This window comes from Xyrauchen texanus, chromosome 1, assembly GCF_025860055.1.
Source record: "Xyrauchen texanus isolate HMW12.3.18 chromosome 1, RBS_HiC_50CHRs, whole genome shotgun sequence".
In the NCBI taxonomy this organism is placed as follows: Eukaryota; Metazoa; Chordata; class Actinopteri; order Cypriniformes; family Catostomidae; genus Xyrauchen; species Xyrauchen texanus.
This window is the reverse complement of record NC_068276.1, coordinates 56,749,806-56,768,755: the sequence shown is the minus strand read 5'-3', so window position 1 is coordinate 56,768,755 and position 18,950 is coordinate 56,749,806. Positions and strand designations below refer to the sequence as shown.

Sequence of the window (18,950 nt, the reverse complement as noted above, 5' to 3'; positions counted from 1 at the left end):
AAATTAGAAACTTCGCGTGTCGCCGTCGCGTCTGGTTAGGACAAAAACTCTGATTAACATGGAAAAGATACCTTTTATCGCGTGTCGCGGCGTGTGTAGTTAGGACACGGTGTTATAGACGTATGGGAGGCTAGTTCAGTGCGACACATGTTGTAACATACAGACATATTTATATTTATATCTCACTTTTTGTAAACATCACATACAAAAAATTTAAGATAACGGTAAAAAAACTAATAAAATCAAAAGCACCCAAAAATAGATACAGATAGGTAATAAAAGAGATATATAAATAGGCATAATATGGAAAGATGCAAGCAAGCCAAAATCATTAGTCTTAATATACTACATTGTCATATGACCTCGCTATTTTCTTTCCCGAACTGCTTCCCGAACGGCACCTGATCATCTGGATCAGTGGTTCTAAATCTTTTCGGTTCAAGCCCCCCTTTGAAACAAGACACAGGAGTGTCACGATTTTTAAACGTGTCCAATTCAAATGACTTCCTTTTTAAAGGAAGTAATGTGCGTTCGATTCTGTTCATAGCTCTGCGTCGAGCTTTTGAAGCCTAAAGCTGCGTTCACACTGCCAGCGACACGCAGCAACAAAATGTCCTCATACCATTCATTTTCAATGAGAACTGGTGACTTCCGGCAACACGAACGACGGCGACCGGACGTGGGCGTGTCCGTCCAGCGACGCGACATAGTTGAGAAATGTTTAACTTTATGCAAACGAAGAGCGACTTTCGGGAGTGACAGCCAAGATAGTAGAGCTCACGTGATCCTAATATTTTATTAATAATATTAATTTAAAGAAAAAGTGCTGTTTAGACTCTCCATACACACGACTAGCGATCTAACCGGCAGCCACTTGCGACATGCAGCTGGCAGTGTGAGCGCAGCTTAAGAATACATTTGAACGTGTTATTGCATTAGTCTGCACTTGTTTTCAAATATTTTTTTCAATGTAAATGCACTAGATAGACGTCTTTGACGGTTGTGCACCTCCATGCTGTTTTTTTAGCATCTCACACAGCAGTCATGACTTTTACACGCATGCCAAGTTAAAAGAACTTCAATACTGTTGTTTTTGTTGTGCTGCGTCGAGCATCAAACACTTTTACTGCATTTCTGTGTCAGTGGGATATTTTTACCACAATGCTGTTGCGATATGTTTGGAACATATGAGAACACATGCTATGTCATGTACTCTGCTCTTTTTCCCACCTGTGTGTTAATCCCAGTGCTAACCCTGAGCACAGGGATTGTAGCTGCTGTTAACACTCTGAGTAGGTCACTGGATTAAGGGCTGTTTCCACAGTCACCCGCACTGCTCTCCTCACCAGTGGAACACAACCATGTCCAGATCTGTTGTTAAATTGGCTAATACAAAATGTTCCACAGGTATTACAGCCCGTTCATTCATAACGAGTCCTTAGCTGAGATGTGATCTACTGAACACCAAGTGCTGCTTCATTTGAAAATTATCGTAGACTTTTTTTTTTTGTTAAGGCATGTTGATGTGTCACATTTTATGGGAACTAACCTCTTAATTATTCAGATTATTTTTAGACAGATTATTTGAGTGGCTCTCTTCGAAATGGAATACTGTGCTGGATACAATGTATATGGCTGCTATTTTTAAGCGGCAGTGTGTCATTTCTGCATCAACTGTGTTAAGAGTTGAAAAAATACAGAAAATGTCCATTCAGCACACGGTTTGCATACTTATGTGTTGACATAACACTTGCCAATTTACTGTACATGTTGCCATTAATATAAAGAAACACAATGAACATGATGGTCGTGTTTTAATGCCTTCTTTTGTTTTACTCACACTTTCGCAGTATTTCTCATTGAATAGATTTGTCTGTCTAATACACTCATTCTTTTTGTTCTGCTCTTGTTTTTCACTTCCTCTCTCTTCATCCCCACTATATATCTCTCTCTACTCTTGAAGGCCCCTCTGGACCAGGCCAGTGAGGTGTCCCTGGTTTTGTCTGGATTTGAAGCGGGGAAAAGGAACTTCCTACAGCTTACGGACAAGGATGGGGAGCAGCCTCAGTTAGCTTCAGTGAGTCTATATGTGAGCAGTCATGCGCACCTAAAGGGATGGTTCACCCTAAAATGAAAGTTCTGTTATTATTTACTTACCGTCCTTCATGAGTTCCAGACCTGTGATGGCAGAGTGGGATGATTTTCAGCAAAGATGATTTAAATTTTGGTCTTTTCCTCACAAAATATCCATTAAAAGACTTGTGAAAACGTGGAATATAATGCAAACATAGTATGGGCATCTTTTATGACGCTTTTATGGGGTTTTTGCCCTTTTGGGTTTGTGACAGCCTTGAGTTACTGTGAACTGTCTTTGCATGGAAACAAGCTGTGTAAACATTTTGTGAAATGGCTTTTATATGGAGTTAGGATGAAAATAAGGTTAATTTCTAACTGTTCTGAGACCATTGCAGACAGACAGGTTAAGTCAAGTTAAGTCAAGTTGCAAACAGTGCAGATGTTAAGTCATTCACTAAATAGGGAGCAAGGGAGCATCCTCAAGCTTTCCTATGCATTCACTCTTAAAAATCCAAACAAAAGTTCAGTTTCAGGCTGCAGATAATGTTTGGACCACTCAACATTCGGGTCTCAGGAGGTTAAGGATATATATTCTTGTGTGCCAAATGAGTAATTGGATTTTAATGATGATGCATTAAAAGAAGATATTGATATGATTTCCTGTTGAGTGATTTGAATGGCAGTAGATCAGCATTGCATGTGTAGCCATGCTCATATGTCATTCTCTTTCAGGATGAGTCTGGAACGGCGGACAGCAGTGGTCTTGATGACAGCTCTCAGGACCGCTTCATTGGACCCTTACCGCGGGATGGTACCATGAGCTGCAGCAGCGATTTCAGCAGCCCCAGTTACTCGTACTCCTCAATACTCAACAAATCAGAAACAGGTAGGTTTGATTAAGCATGCTTTTCGTATGAAGTGCATTATCAGCAACTTCGCCACTCAAAGTTACTCTCCTCATTTGTCTTTTGTCCTCTGCTCTGCAGGTTATGTTGGTTTGGTGAACCAAGCAATGACCTGTTACCTAAACAGCCTCCTCCAGACCCTGTACATGACCCCCGAATTCAGGAATGCACTCTACAAGTAAGCATTCTGCATCACATCAGTGGTGGGTTAGCTGGAGGCTAGTGTATTTGGTGTATTTGATTATGGTGTAATAAAATATAAAATGCGTGTCGCTTATTAAAAAGAAACTCTGTTGTAAATTAAAAAGTTACTTTTACATTACTTTTTAATTTCAAAGATCTGATTACGTAATGCACAGTTTAAAGACGTTAACCCAACACTGTTTCTCCACCAGTTGGGAGTTTGAGGACTCAGAGGAGGATCCAGTCACCAGTATCCCGTACCAGCTCCAGAGGCTGTTTGTGCTCCTGCAGACCAGTAAGAAGCGTGCCATTGAGACCACAGATGTGACCCGCAGCTTCGGCTGGGACAGCAGTGAGGGTAAGAGTTCCTCACACGCATCACTTAACATCCCTTTGAGAAACATTAGCCACATTAGTGCTGCTGTTATCAGATAGCTGGAGGAGTCATCTGTTGATCACTGTGTAACTCTTTACCTCATCTGTGTTTCAGCCTGGCAGCAGCACGACGTCCAGGAGCTGTGTAGAGTCATGTTTGATGCACTAGAACAGAAGTGGAAACAGACCGAGCAGGTATATGTGATGCAGGCCCCACCCCCTCGTCACATGTCATTAATCCACAGCCATGAAATCCCTATCACAGGACCAGGACTTTTTGCCTGTGTGAAAGCAGCAGAGAAATGTTATGTTCACACAGCAGCAGAATACAGCTGTCTGTCCTGTTTTATAGTGCTAAACATGGTTACGTTCACACGAACAGTTCGGTTATAAACAAGAGTGACAACTTAATTCTATAACTGAACTAACTTTCTTCAATTTTTAAGACTCACCCACATCCATCGCAGTGGATGACTAATCGGTCACGGCCAGTTATTTGTCCATAGCAGTACAAGGTAACACTCAATAAGGTTCCATTTGTTAACATTTAATATCAGATATAATTTTTACATCAATCTTAATACAGTGCTGGGAAAAAATATTTTCCCCCCATCCCAGTTTCTTGTGTTTTTGTGTATATCGCATACTAATTGTATAAAAAAAATTATAATCTAACATAAAACAAAGACTGAATCTGAGTAAACACAAAATACAGTTTTGAAATTATAATGTTATTTATTGAAGCAAAATTAGATATCCAATACCAACTGGGCCTGTATGGAAAAAGTATTTGCCCCCTTAGTTACTAAATCCTCAAATCTATGAAACTGCATTCATAATGGCATTCAGCTGGACTGGACACACCCATGCCTGATTATTGCCAGCCCCGTTCAATCAAATCAACACTTAAATATAACTTTCAGCAGCATGATGTTGGCTAAAAGGTTTCATCCAGCAGCACGCTATGCCAAGGTTGAAAGAAATTCCGGAAATTATGTTGAAAAAGTTGATTGAAGTACATCAGTCTGGGAAGGGTTAAAAAGCTATTTCAAGGCCTCTGGGACTCCAAAGAACCACAGTGAGCCGACCTTGCAAAATTCCTCCAAGAGCACAGCGCTGACTAATCCAGGAAGTCTCAAAAATCCAAAGACAACATACAAGGAACTTCAGGAATCTCTCGCATCAATAAAGGTCTATGTTCATGACTCCACTAGCAGAAAGACACTGACCAAAAATGCCATCCATGGAAGAGTTGTGGGGTGAAAACCACTGCTAGCCGAGAAGAACATTAAGGCTCATCTGAAATTTGCCAAAACACACCTTGATGATCTTCAAACCTTATGGGACAATGTACTGTGGACTGATTAGTCGAAAGTGGAACTGTTTGGAAGACAGGGGTCCCGTTACATCTGGTGTAAATCAAACACAGAATTCCACAAAAACAATATCATACGTACATATGGTCAAGCATGGTGTGATAGTGTGGTGATGCATTGCTGCTTCAGAGGGATACATGAATTCAGCTCTCTACCAGAGTATCCTAAATGAGAATGTCCAGTCATCAGTCCTGGAGTTGAAGCTCAAGTGCAACTGATTATGCAGCAAGACAATGATCTAAAACATAGGAGTAAATCCACCTCTGAATGGCTCAAAAGAAGAAAAATGTACGTTTTGGTGTGGCCTAGTCAAAGTCCTGACTTGAGCCCAATTGAGATGCTGTGGCAGGACATTAAACAGGCAGTTCATACTGGAAAACCCGCCGATGTGACTGAACTAAAGCAGTTCTGGAAAGAAGAGTGCGCCAAAATTCCACCACAGCGTTGTGAAAGACTGATCTCGGTAGTGTTTGGTCGCAGTTGTTTCTGCTAAAGGTGACACAACCAGCTATTAAGTTTAAGGGGGCAGTTTGGGTAATACAGGTGTTGGATAACATTTTTGCTCCAATAATAAATATATATGTTTATATATTTAAAACTGTGTTTTGGGTTAACTCAGGTTGTCTTTGTTTTATGTTAAATCTTGTTTGAAGATCTTAAACAATTTAGTATGTAAAATACACAAAAATAGAAGAAATCAGGAAGGGAGCAAATACTTTTTCACATCACTGCATATTAATATATACAATATAATAATCTTCATTAATGTTAGTTTACACAAATACAATTGTTCATTGTTAATTCATGCTAGTTCATAATGCATTAGTTGATGTTAACCTATACAAATTTCGTTTTGGAATATGTTGAAATTAACATTCACCAAGATTAATAAATGCTGTTAAAGAATTGTACATAGTTCATATTAACTAATGTTGTTAACTAATGAAACCTTATTGTAACCTAAGTGTAACATTCATTAATGAAATCTAAAATGGAAACTAAATTCTGTTTACAGTAAAATTAAAACATAATTGGAAAAACTAAACACACACCCACAAACATATCTATATTAAACTGGTGGCCAAAAGATTGGAATACAAATTCAGATTTTGCTGTTTCGGAAGGACATTGGCTCATCAAAGTGGCATTCAACTGATCACAAACTATAGTCTGGACATTACTGATGTATAAAACAGCACCACCGCTATTTGAAAAAAGTCATTTTTGATCAAATCTAGACAGCAGCATCACTCAAACACCTTATCCTTGAGTAATCATGCTAAATTGATCATTTGGTACTAGACAATCTCTTGCCATTATATCAAACACAGCTGAAAGATATTTGGTTCGTTAAACGAAGCTTAACTTTGTCTTTGTGTTTGTTTTTGAGTTGCCACAGTATGCAATAGACTGGCATGTCTTAAGGTCAATATTGGGTAAAAAATGGCAAAACAAAATAAACGGCTTTCTCTATAAACTCATCAGTCAATCATTGTTTTGAGGAATGAAGGCTTTACAATGCTTGAAATTGCCAGAAAACTGAAGATTTAATATAAAGGTGTAACTACAGTCTTCAAAGACAAAACACAACTGGCTCTAACAAGGACAAAAAGAGATGTGGAAGACCAGATGTACAACTGAACAAGAGGATAAGTACATCAGAGTCTCTAGTTTGAGAAATAGACGCCTCACATGTCCTCCGCTGACAGCTTCATTGAATTCTACCCGCTCAACACCAGTTTCAGTACAACAGTAAAGAGAAGAATCAGGGGAAAAGAGTGTTATGGGAAGAATTGTAAAGAAAAGCCACTTTTGAAACAGAAAATTTAAAAGAAAATGTTCGAGTGGGCAAAGAAACACAGACATTGGACAACAGATAATTGGAAAAGAGTGTTATGGATCTGAACCCCATTGAGCTTTTGTGGGATCAGCTAGACTGCAAGTTTGATGAGTAGTTTAAGAAGTTCTAAACATTTTTGTTCAAATTGTAATAGTAATTTTTCACATTATTAATGTCCTGACTATATATTGTGATCAGTTGAATGCCACTATGGTGAATAAAAGTATACATTTCTTTCTATAAGATCAAAATCTGTACATTATTCAAAACTTCTGGCCATCAGTGTGTGTGTGTGTTTCATTAAACATGAAAATGCTTCTAGATATTGACATTAGTGGCCTTGAGAAATTTAACACTGATAAATATAAATGATATCAGTAAATGCATTACATTTGGCAATCTAAAATACCGAATTAAAAACAGATCAAATAAAGTTTAATTAACAAAAATATACTGAAAAACTAAACTGAAACTTGAAAACAAAAAAAACTAAAGCTTAAACTAAGAGCGTAAACTAAATTGAAAGGACAAATTGAAATTGAAATGGAAATAAAAACTACATTTAAAAGTCAAAACTAGAGTAACCTGATTCACACACAGTATTTATGCTGCTGTAAGCTGTTGTATGAATGGGGCCCTTCAAGAGTCACACCTGTTAGTAAATACAGTTGTACAGTTTCTGATTGTGTGAACATAGCAAGAGTTTTCTGACTGGATTTACCCATGTCAGACACACACACACACACACACAAAAGAAGGGTTTGCAGATGATACCTGTATCAAACAATGTAAGTAATTGTTCTCTTCTAAACCAGTTGCTTTGCACTTTGTGCTGCATGTGTGGTTGAAGCTAGACCTTTTCAAATTTGTGCCAAACAAATTGTTTGGTGAAAATACATCCTGTAATTTTTCTGAATATACGTTACATTCCAAATGTATTGATGTGCTTGTTTAGTGCCATACTCAAAGTGTTTTTATATACTGTCTTTTGTCTTTCCAGGCTGACCTGATCAACCAGCTTTACCAGGGAAAGCTGAAGGACTATGTGCGCTGTTTGGAGTGTGGCTATGAGAGCTGGAGGATTGACACTTATCTGGACATCCCACTGGTCATCAGGCCCTTCGGGGCAAGCCAGGCTTTTGGCAGTGTGGTGCGTCCACCCCTAATAATAATGATTTGTGTGATCTCTTTGTAGCCGTTTTCTAGCAAATGAAGTATTCACATCACCAGTAGCTTTAATGTCACCAGTTTACATTTACATTTACATTTATGCATTTGGCAGATGCTTTTATCCAAAGCGACTTACAGAGCACTTATTACAGGGACAATCCCCCCGGAGCAACCTGGAGTTAAGTGCCTTGCTCAAGGACACAATGGTGGTGGCCGTGGGGTTAGAACCTGTGCCCTTCTGATTAACAGCCCTGTGCTTTAACCACTACGCCACCACCATTCTTCAATTTAGTTTACTCACCAAACCTTTTTTTTTAAATATTGATCTTTTATTTTAATTTTAAATTGGAAATATCATTCTTTATCTAGGAAATATCTATCAGAAAAAAAGCATATTTGGAGAATGCTTTATTTTTTGACCAACAACAAGGTCGCATGGTAATTTAATTCATATCCAAATCAGAATCTCTTGAGTTTGTTAGAATTTAACCCAAGAATTTATCCCAAAAAAGTTCCTTTTTCGGTCTTTGGCACAATGGAGATCTGTTTCAGAGACCGGTTTGAAATGAACTACTGGAATAATATTATGTGAATGCCCTACCACGGAGAATTGGGGCTTACAAGAAAAAGGAAATCGTGTTACCTGTTAAATGGATCTTTATATCAGCATCAGGTAGGCTAAGCATAACACGCAACGTGACCAGCCACCAGCGACAAGCTTTGTCTGTCCATACAGAGAGTGAAAATACTGCGTAACACGACACGATTGCAGCCAATTAAACACATTTAATGTTTAAAATTCAGTAATGTGGAGTATTGGTCGTGAATATTGGATTTTACCAATACTGTGTTAAAGGTCCATTCATTAATTTGGGGATAATATATATATTTTTTAACACATTAAAAAAATGTAATTGTGTTTTTGTGAAGTGATCTGAATGGTGTACACTCACATTAGATGAAGACTGCACTCATAATAGTTTTCTATAAAAAATGTTTTTATTTTCATGGTGTTTAACAGTAAACAAGCCTGAAGCACACCAGGGACTTTTATTTTGAAATTACAGAAACTTGAATATAAATATACAGATAAAAATATACAGTATGTATATATACAGTATATAATAAAATATATAAAATATACAGTATGTATATTTTTCACCAGATTAGGTTTAAAGAGGAATAAGGTTTAATATTATTGATATGAAGTTGGAGTGATGATTTACATTTACATTTATGCATTTGGCAGATGCTTTTATCCAAAGCGACTTACAGTGCACTTATTACAGGGACAATCCCCCCGGAGCAACCTGGAGTTAAGTGTCTTGCTCAAGGACACAATGGTGGTGGCTGTGGGGATCGAACCAGCAACCTTCTGATTAACAGTTGTGTGCATTAGCCCACTACGCCACCACCACACATGATGTGTGAGCTGTGGGGGCACCTTTCCATATAGTTGCATTTTGCTTTGCATGTCCTTGCTTCAATTAAGTACACTTGATATACATTGAAGTTAGAACTATAAGAAGAACCAAAGAGGAACTATAAAAATAGAAACCAAATGAAAGACAAAATGCCTATTTGCCCATTGCTAGTTGCAAACATGAGTGATTTGAAAAAATTAAACATGGATTTTATCGCATGTTGCTTTGTTGTGCCATTTCTGGGTTGGACACAGTGTAATACTTGATGTAATTGTCAACATGTTGAATAGATTCTGTGACTTGAACATGAGTTAGGCAAACTTCCTGTTTCATCATAGGCCAGAACTCGTTTTCCACCATTAAGTAATTGCTTTCCAAATTGCCAAATGCCAACCAAAAGGGTTTTTTCGAGGAGCAATGCTCTTTTACCAACATGACTTGAGAAATGATTACGGTCTGAAAAGTGCTTTAGTGGCCACTCCTAGTTTACCTTTCGTTGGATGTATTTGCCCTCATTGTCCACTGATGTTCTGGCTAATAGGAAGAGGCTCTGCAGGCCTTCATCCAGCCTGAGACTCTGGATGGGCCCAACCAGTACTTCTGTGAGCGCTGCAAAAAGAAATGCGACGCCCGCAAGGTGAGTAAGCACAGGATTTAGAGGGCAGTTATGAAGATCTTCCCCATATTTTTGTGCTTCATTCAATGTTTTATGTCTCCAGGGTCTGAGGTTCCTTCATTTCCCATACCTGCTGACTCTGCAGCTAAAACGCTTTGACTTTGATTACACCACTATGCACCGCATTAAACTGAACGACCGCATGACCTTCCCAGAGGAGCTGGACATGAGCCCTTTCATCGATGTGGAGGACGAGGTGAGATATTAATCTGAAATATTTGAGGGGAGGGTCTCTGATTTTGTTGTGACATTTTTTTACAGTTCTGAACTGATATGGGTGTTACAGTGGGCATTTCTGATCCGATATTTTGAACAGGATGGCTCATATACTATACTAGGTGTGGGTGGTATGACCAAAATCATATATCATGATTTGAATAATATTATCACGATAACTATTGACCTGTTTCATGGTCATTGTATGACTGCACCACCATTTTTGTGACCAATATTCCATATATCTTCAATGTGAGATGCAACAAAAACTTTCTTCAGGAGTTAAAAGAAGCTCTAACATTCATACAGACAGGATCATCAGAAAAAAAAAAATTCTAAACTAAATCAAGACTAGAAAACCATCTGTAACTTCTGAATGAGAGATGTTTGAAGTGATGTGCTGCTGGGCGTGTACTCACTGGTCACACACATCAGACTCACCAGATGAATCGTGGATAAAATATCTTTAAATGTCCGTGGAAGTTCAATTTGGCAATATTTGTTCTGTCTTCTGAACTGTATGAACCTTTCCTGGGACATGGATCAATGATCAAAATGTTTTATGTTTGAGTTTTTTTTCCCATTCACCGCCATTGTTTCCTCCCGCTGATGGTCACAAATATGGCGGGTGCGGGGAAAAGTGACATCACTGAAACAGGTCAATATATCTCACAATCTATAAAAATCGGTTTGTTTTTAATGACCATATTTCTGAATAATCCAATCAGTATATAATTTTCTCATTATTTAGAACTTTTATTATTATTTGGAAACAAAGTAATAAAAAATAACTCACTTTGGCTTTAAATCAACCTTTTATTTTCATTGTCTTTTTTTTATCCCCTTTTCTCCCAATTTGGAATTCCCAATTCCCACTATTTAGTAGGTCCTCATGGTGGCACGGTTACTCACCTCAATCCGGTTGTTGGAGGACAAATCTCAGTTGCCTCCACTTCTGAAACAATCAATCTGCACATCTTATCACGTGACTCTCTGTGGATGACACTGTGGAGACTCACAGCATGTGGAGGCTCATGCTACTCTCCGCGATCCACGCACAATTTACCACACGCCCCATTTAGAGTGAGAACCACTAATCGTGACTCCATTTGACTCTACCCACCCGGGCCAATTTGGTTGCTTAGGAGACCTGGCTGGTGTCAGCGCGCCCTGGATTCGAACTCTCAACTTCATGGGTTGAAGTCAGCGTCAATTCTCGCGGAGCAACCCAGGCCCCCCTGGTTTTAAATAAACCTTACCATTATTTACATTTTATATTATGCCACATTTCAGTCTGATGTTGTTGGATAGTATTATTGAATAGTATTAAGGAGCTCGACATCTTAAAGCAATGCAACAACAGAAAAAAAAAATTAAGGCTGTGAATCGATTAAAAATTCACACAGTGAATTCAAACTTTGTCAAGATATATTTATATATATATAAGTGTACATTGCCAAAGCATTATTAGACACTAGATATACAGGTGAAACTCGAAAAATTTGAATATCATGCAAAAGTTCATTAATTTCAGTAATTCAACTTAAAAGGTGAAACTAATATATTATATAGACTCATTACAAGCAAAGTAAGATATTTCAAGCCTTTATTTGATATAATTTTTATGATTATGGCTTACAGCTTATGAAAACCCCAAATTCAGAATCTCAGAAAATTAGAATATTACAAGAAATCAATAAAAAAGGATTTTAAATACAGAAATGTCGGCCCTCTGAAAAGTATAATCATGCATATGTACTCAGTACTTGGTTTGGGCCCCTTTTGCATTAATTACTGCCTCAATGCGGCGTGGCATGGATGCTATCAGCCTGTGGCACTGCTGAGGTGTTATGGAAGACCAAGATGCTTCAATAGCGGCCTTCAGCTCTTCTGCATTGTTTGGTCTCATGTCTCTCATCTTTCTCTTAGCAATGCCCCATAGATTCTCTATGGGGTTCAGGTCAGGCGAGTTTGCTGGCCAATCAAGCACAGTAATACCATGGTCATTGAACCAGGTTTTGGTACTTTTGGCAGTGTGGGCAGGTGCCAAGTCCTGCTGGAAAATGAAGTCAGCATCTCCATAAAGCTTGTCTGCTGAAGGAAGCATGAAGTGCTCTAAAATGTCCCGGTAGACGGCTGCGTTGACTCTGGACTTAATAAAGCACAGTGGACCAACACCAGCCGATGACATGGCTCCCCAAACCAACACAGACTGTGGAAACTTCACACTGGACTTCAAGCATCTTGGATTGTGTGCCTCTCCATTCTTCCACCAGACTCTGGGACCTTGGTTTCCAAATGAGATGCAAAATTTGCTCTCATCAGAAAAGAGGACTTTGGACCACTGAGCAACAGACCAGTTCTTTTTTTCTTTAGCCCAGGTAAGACGTTTGACATTTGAAGCCCATGTCCAGGACCCGTCTGTGTGTGGTGGCTCTTGATGCAGTAACTCCAGCCTCAGTCCACTCCTTGTGAAGCTCCCCACACATTTGAATGGCCTTTTCCTGACAATCCTCTCCAGGCTACGGTCATCCCTGCTGCTTGTGCACCTTTTTCTTCCACACTTTTCCCTTCCACTTAACTTTCTATTAATGTGCTTTGATACAGCACTTTGAGAACATCCAACTTCTTTTGCAATTACCTTTTGAGGCTTTCCCTCCTTGTGGAGGGTGTCAATGATGGTTTTCTGCACAACTGTCAGGTCAGCAGTCTTCCCCATGATTGTGAATTCAACTGAACCAGACTGAGAGACCATTTAAAGGCTCAGGAACCCTTTGCAGGTGTTTAGCTGATTAGAGTGTGACACTTTGAGCCTACAATACTGAACCTTTTCACAATATTCTAATTTTCTGAGATTCTGAATTTGGGGTTTTCATAAGCTGTAAGCCATAATCATCAAAATGATATCAAATAAAGGCTTGAAATATCTTACTTTGCTTGTAATGAGTCTATATAATATATTAGTTTCACCTTTTAAGTTGAATTACTGAAATTAATGAACTTTTGCACGATATTCTAATTTTTCGAGTTTCACCTGTACAGATATAAAACATATTGAATGCTGAAGTTTAATTTGCTTAAGTTTAAAATCTCAAACTATCATTTTCTCTGGCTTCTGTTCAGTCTCTACAAGTATACCTGGCTGCAGCATGCTGGTCGACCAGGTGCTTCGGTCTCTATCACGCACACACTGGGTCTCTCTCAGGCAGTTTCGCTTTTGAAACTAGTTCGGATGAAAGTGAAATGTGTGTTTTCGGTCAGACATCAGTTTACCCGCAACTCTCGCATGTGTGGTTCATTGCTTGTGGATGAAGAATCTTCATTCTCTGTACAGTAAATCCGCTCCCATGTTTATTATGCCCAGGACATGTTGTGTGTAATTAAAAAGCCTGCACTGCTCCACACAAACAGTTTATGTGTTAGGATGTGCAGTTGAGTCACGCAAATACCTCCTAGAAATTTAATTTAAATGTAAATTGCTATTGTTAGCCACAGAAAGTGGGGAAAACATTAGTGAAGTTTCATCCATTTTACAAAGGTGCCGGTTTGTTCCTAGTAGGCAGCAGGTGCCCTAACTCCATCCCCACCCTAATCACAGCCTGTAAGGCTGTGTAGCCTGCCAGGAACAACTCGAGACACCTTTTTTTTTAATGCTCTAAACAAAAAATAGAAATTAACGTTAAATTTCCCACCTTAAAAATAATCACTTCATTGGGCTCTTTCTGATTTAATTTGAATATCTGAATTCACATATGGCCGATTTGTTGATCTAACATCATTCAGACAGAAATGTATTAAGGGTTATGATGTGTAGTTTAAAAAGACTGCATGACAAGTAGTTGTTGTTGAATGACACATTGTTTTAACTGCTTACCTCATCAGTGGTGGTTAGAATGATGGGCTGTCTAGACGTTTGATATGTTTGATTTTCTCCATAGTACTTAAAGCAAAAAACCTCAATGGAAGAATGTAGTATTCAAATGGATCAAGTAAGTTTTGTGGCTAGTGCCACGATATCGAGAGAAACTGAATTGAGTAGCACGAGTGATCCCGCTCTGTGCTTTCCTGTCTCTGGAGCATAAACTGGAATTGAATTTATGGTCCATTTACACCAGTTTTTACTGCTGGCAACTTGTGACCGAATCACCCGAGATGTAAACGTAGTTTAAAATGTTTGTTTCCTCTCTGCAGAAGTCTCCTCAGACAGAGAGCTGCACTGACAGTGGGGCAGAGAATGAAGGAAGCTGTCACAGTGACCAGATGAGCAATGATTTCTCCACAGATGATGGCATGGATGAGGGCATCTGTCTGGACAGCACCGGCAGCACAGAGAGAGCGCTCAAACCAAAGGTGACCTCACGTCCTCTGAGCTCAAATGCCGTAGTGAGGTACTGAACAATGGATGATGAAAGATGAACGTACCTTGTTTTCTGTCTGCTTAACAGAGCTCATTGACCTTTGAACTATTCTCGGTCATGGTGCATTCTGGGAGTGCTGCAGGTGGGCACTACTATGCCTGCATCAAGTCCTTCAGTGACGGCCAATGGTACAGCTTTAATGACCAGCACGTCAGCAAGGTTAGTTAGCTAGCATCAATCTTAAAGGGATAGTTCACCCAAAATATAAAATCTTCTGTTTACATACAACGCAAGCGGATGGTGATTTATGCTGCTAAGCTTCGAGAAGGACTAAAGAGTACTGTGAAAGTGGTCCATGTGACTTGTTCCAAGCTTGTTGTATTCCAAGCTTTATCTACCCCTCTGCCGTAGCTCTCAAATGTTGTTTGTGGTCACGTATTTGACACATTAAGTTGTGATCATTCATGTGACAAGAACCAATGCGTTTGGGGTGGAGATGAAGATTATCAGTGAATAAGGACTTAAATTGTGGTTTGTATGGCTTGAAAACCTTTGAAATATTATACACAAGTCATTTGATCTTTTTTAATGGTTAATTTGAGATCATAAAACACTATTTCACTTTTGTTTTCTGAAGAACTGAATGTGGCAGTTTCTTTAACACTCTTTAAGGAGGAAGCGGGGACCAGGTGAACACCCCAACAAATTTTAATTGCACAAATGGTACATTTTCAGTGTCACACATAACACACACACACGCACACAAATCCATGTGCCTTTCTCTGCCCGTCTGCTGCTGTGTCCTCTTCTTAAATCCTCCCGCCGCTTCTCACTGGAACGTGAGACCGGTGTAGCGCACATGTGGAACTCGTTTACCACTTATCTTCCCGGCCTTGCTCTGCCGAGACGCTGTTCAGCCATGCCCTGCTCGCCACACAGAAGCTCTGACATTATGCCTTCCTTTGTTTCAGGAAGAGAGAACGCAATACAGGCTTGGAACTACTCCTTTAACTGATCATTTGATGTTCAACAATATTATAATTTGTGCTGTTTTCATTGTGTGTGTGTTCCAGATCACACAGGATGACATCAGGAAGACATATGGTGGATCCTCAGGGAGCAGAGGCTATTACTCCAGTGCCTTTGCCAGGTGTGTGACGCTTCATAGTTCACCATGTGTGATATCTTGAGATGCCAGAGAAGGTCCTCCTTAAGCATATTATGATGTAAAGTATGTAATGATGACCAAGTTCAGCATATTCTGATTTATACTCCAACAGCTCTACAAATGCATACATGCTCATGTACAGACTAAAAGAGCCCTCGAGGAATGCAAGTAAGGGAACTGATATGGGTTTAATGTTTTACATTGATCATTTTCATTTTTTCATGCCCTGTAAACATGAGTATTAAAGATAGTTTTCTTTGAATGCACTTCTGTGTGTGTGCGCAGAATTCCTGGAAGTGGAGGGTTTCCCCGAGCACATAAAGAGGCTGGTGCAGCGAGAGAAAGAGTCTGAGGAGCACGAGAAGAGACAGAGAGAGATTGAGCGCAACACATGCAAGGTACAGAGTCTAAAGTCTCGGATTAGGGAGCTTAAACACGCTGCGTCAAAGAACGCTGCGAATGCATTGATTTCAATGGGGAAGGTGATTCAGAATGACGGAGAGGAAAACACAAGGGTTTGCGAAAGTGAGCATTTCAACTTTTTTTGCAAAGCACTCTGATGTAGTCATGCGTTGACCAATGAGTTGAACCAACTAGTTGTGCTGTGAAATTTGCAAAACATCACAGACAAACATACATTCCTTGTCATTTATTATTCTCTGCTAGGCTAAAAAGTTAGTAATTGTGGAGAGTTTACTGGAATTGTCAAATTGTTCTACATTGTCAAAAGTTAGATTTTAGATTGCCGCTTGTATTCAAACTGAACCTCCTCCTCCCTCAAGTACATGCCTTCCAAATGCAATTATATCTGTCTTCATCCCGCAAGGCGACAAGGAACACCCACTACACGACACCCCCACTCCAAGTAGCGGATCATAAAGCTATTCTATTGGCTAAAATAACTATTAAAATCCTATACAATCGTTGTATGATTAGTGTTGTCTCAACTGTTCAAATGTAAAAAAGAATAGCTTTTAAATCGCATTTGACATATATTATTAAACCAGAGATATAAATGGTTAAACGAACAATTTCTCAGTTCTGTTTTCACCAGTTAGCTCCCAAGCTAAGTGGCTATTAGCTTAGCATACCGTTAGCTGCTTCTCCTCTTCATTTACATCACATTTCTCCTCTCTGTCGCCACCTAGTGATGCGATGGTATGATTTTATTCAAAAGAACTTTTGAGTTGTGGTATATTTAATATGTTTTACAAACTTTGTGGTTAGGGGTTGGTGTATGAACGTTACATCCAGCTGTAGTAAGATTTTAGCATTCGGTTGACATATTCAGATGCTCCATTACCACATCCTCCCACATTTTTAGAAATAAATGCTTTATAGTTGCTAATAGTAAAAAATGTATATCCTTTCTTAAATGCTAAAACGAGAACTTCCCTAACCCATGACATCTTTTATCTTATTTATGTATACATTTGTTGTTGTTTTGTTTTTTTAACTTAATTTTATCATTTTTTCCTTCACCTGTACTTGTCTTGTTGACTCAGTGATTGTATTCATACATTGTTCAATCTGTGTAATTTTGTACACCTTATTGAACATTTATATGAGTTTTTATCAATAACAATAATAATAAAACAAATGACATTTTAGCACAATGTGTGGACTTTTCAGATGGTCTCTTACCACACCCTCCACAGTATTAGCAAGTCTTATCATAATTTCTGGACTTTTCAGGTGTCCCCTTACCCACCGTAACCAAACTTTACAACATATATCACTGTTATATTAACGTTCTGGAATGATTTCGCAGTGACGCTATCTGACCTGCTTCAATACCGGACAAGTCACATCCCATATTGATTAGAATCGGGATGGATCATTTAATCTTTAAATACGGGATGATCCCATATTTTAAGGGACAGGTGGCAACCCTTTTTGCAGGACGCAGACACAGACCCTTCTCTCCAAACGGCCCTTCTAAGCTTACCCTAGCATGTTTTCATCCTTAGTAGCACTAACCAGGCATGACGCAACACCAATTTTGACTAGTCATTTTGCATTTGGACCATTGAGGTATATCACAGTGGGTGGGGCAACACGGTGCAATGCAACAAAAAAAAGGAAACCAAGCCAGACACAAAATGTCTTGTAGCTTTTCACTATCACAGCTGTTTATGAAAACCACTTAGCATGGAGTAGAAGGCAATTATCTCTGGTTGCTTTATAGCATCGTGCCTTTTTTTGACAGGTTGAACTGAACTCTCTCTCTGCTTCTAGATCAAGCTTTTCTGCATGCATCCAGTGAAGATGATTATGATGGAGAACAAACTAGAGGTTCACAAGGACAAAACTTTAAGAGAAGCAACAGAAATGGCCTTTAAGGTGAGTAGAGACAGTTTGAAAAGAACACACCTACAGTACAATGAAATGTGTAATCTGTGAACTAACTAAAGGCAGGCGCACACTGTACAATTTTGGCCACGATTCTGCCGTCTGAGGCAAATTTTGGGAATTCTAAAAGATTTCTCTCATCGCAGAGCAGAATCCGCAATCTTACAATGTTCAGTGTGACGTGTTCACAGACGGCCGTTTAATAGCCTTTGCGATGATCTTCAGTGTCTGAAATTTAGCATCACATCCGTATAGTGTGACTGCAGATTAGATATTCCGGTCCTCTCTCGCAACCCAATTCACTTGGAAAGAAACCTTTCTAAGGTTCGAAAGGTATAGGTTACTAATCTAAAAGAGGAGAAGGACGTACTATAACCCACCTTTTTTTGTTTTCTCCAGTGTGAATGGAGAAGTTTGTCATTTTTCAGGCAACAAGTCTTTATTTCCACAATGAATATTTGCTTGTGGGAGCTCACTGACACTTTTTTTGCCGTTTCGCTTCTATTCCGCAACCCTCCCGTAACGTTAGTCACGTTCACTGATCGGGACGATTGGGACCACAGTCGGCTATGATGTGTATCGTGCAGTCTGACATAATGTCACACAGTGTGCCATGGCGATATCAATGCATTCATATCATACAGTCTGACAAGCAACAATCGTAAAGGACTATTATAAATCGTACAGTGTGCACCCGCCTTAAGATTACAAACCTCTCTTGTCTGAAAGCATAGACGCACCGTAAAACGGTTCAACAAGTTCACCATGCTTTGTCCATCTGAATATATTGCTGATCAGATGAGATCGCTTCTTGTGTTTGTGTCTGCGTTT

The 18,950-nt window shown here is 39.2% G+C and overlaps 1 protein-coding gene across 2 annotated transcripts in view; it reads left to right on the top strand.

The window, feature by feature from the left end:
• usp47 (ubiquitin specific peptidase 47) overlaps positions 1-18,950 on the top strand; it is a 47,887-nt gene that overhangs the window by 16,169 nt on the left and 12,768 nt on the right. For both annotated transcript variants that reach the window (XM_052140413.1, XM_052140485.1), the window contains 14 exons: positions 1,964-2,077; positions 2,809-2,962; positions 3,063-3,159; positions 3,377-3,522; positions 3,655-3,734; positions 7,756-7,905; positions 9,891-9,986; positions 10,069-10,221; positions 14,433-14,591; positions 14,687-14,818; positions 15,673-15,749; positions 15,880-15,935; positions 16,053-16,165; positions 18,006-18,110. In XM_052140413.1, the coding sequence (XP_051996373.1) occupies positions 1,964-2,077; positions 2,809-2,962; positions 3,063-3,159; positions 3,377-3,522; positions 3,655-3,734; positions 7,756-7,905; positions 9,891-9,986; positions 10,069-10,221; positions 14,433-14,591; positions 14,687-14,818; positions 15,673-15,749; positions 15,880-15,935; positions 16,053-16,165; positions 18,006-18,110 (1,632 nt within the window). The remainder of the gene's footprint in view (positions 1-1,963; positions 2,078-2,808; positions 2,963-3,062; positions 3,160-3,376; positions 3,523-3,654; positions 3,735-7,755; positions 7,906-9,890; positions 9,987-10,068; positions 10,222-14,432; positions 14,592-14,686; positions 14,819-15,672; positions 15,750-15,879; positions 15,936-16,052; positions 16,166-18,005; positions 18,111-18,950) is intronic.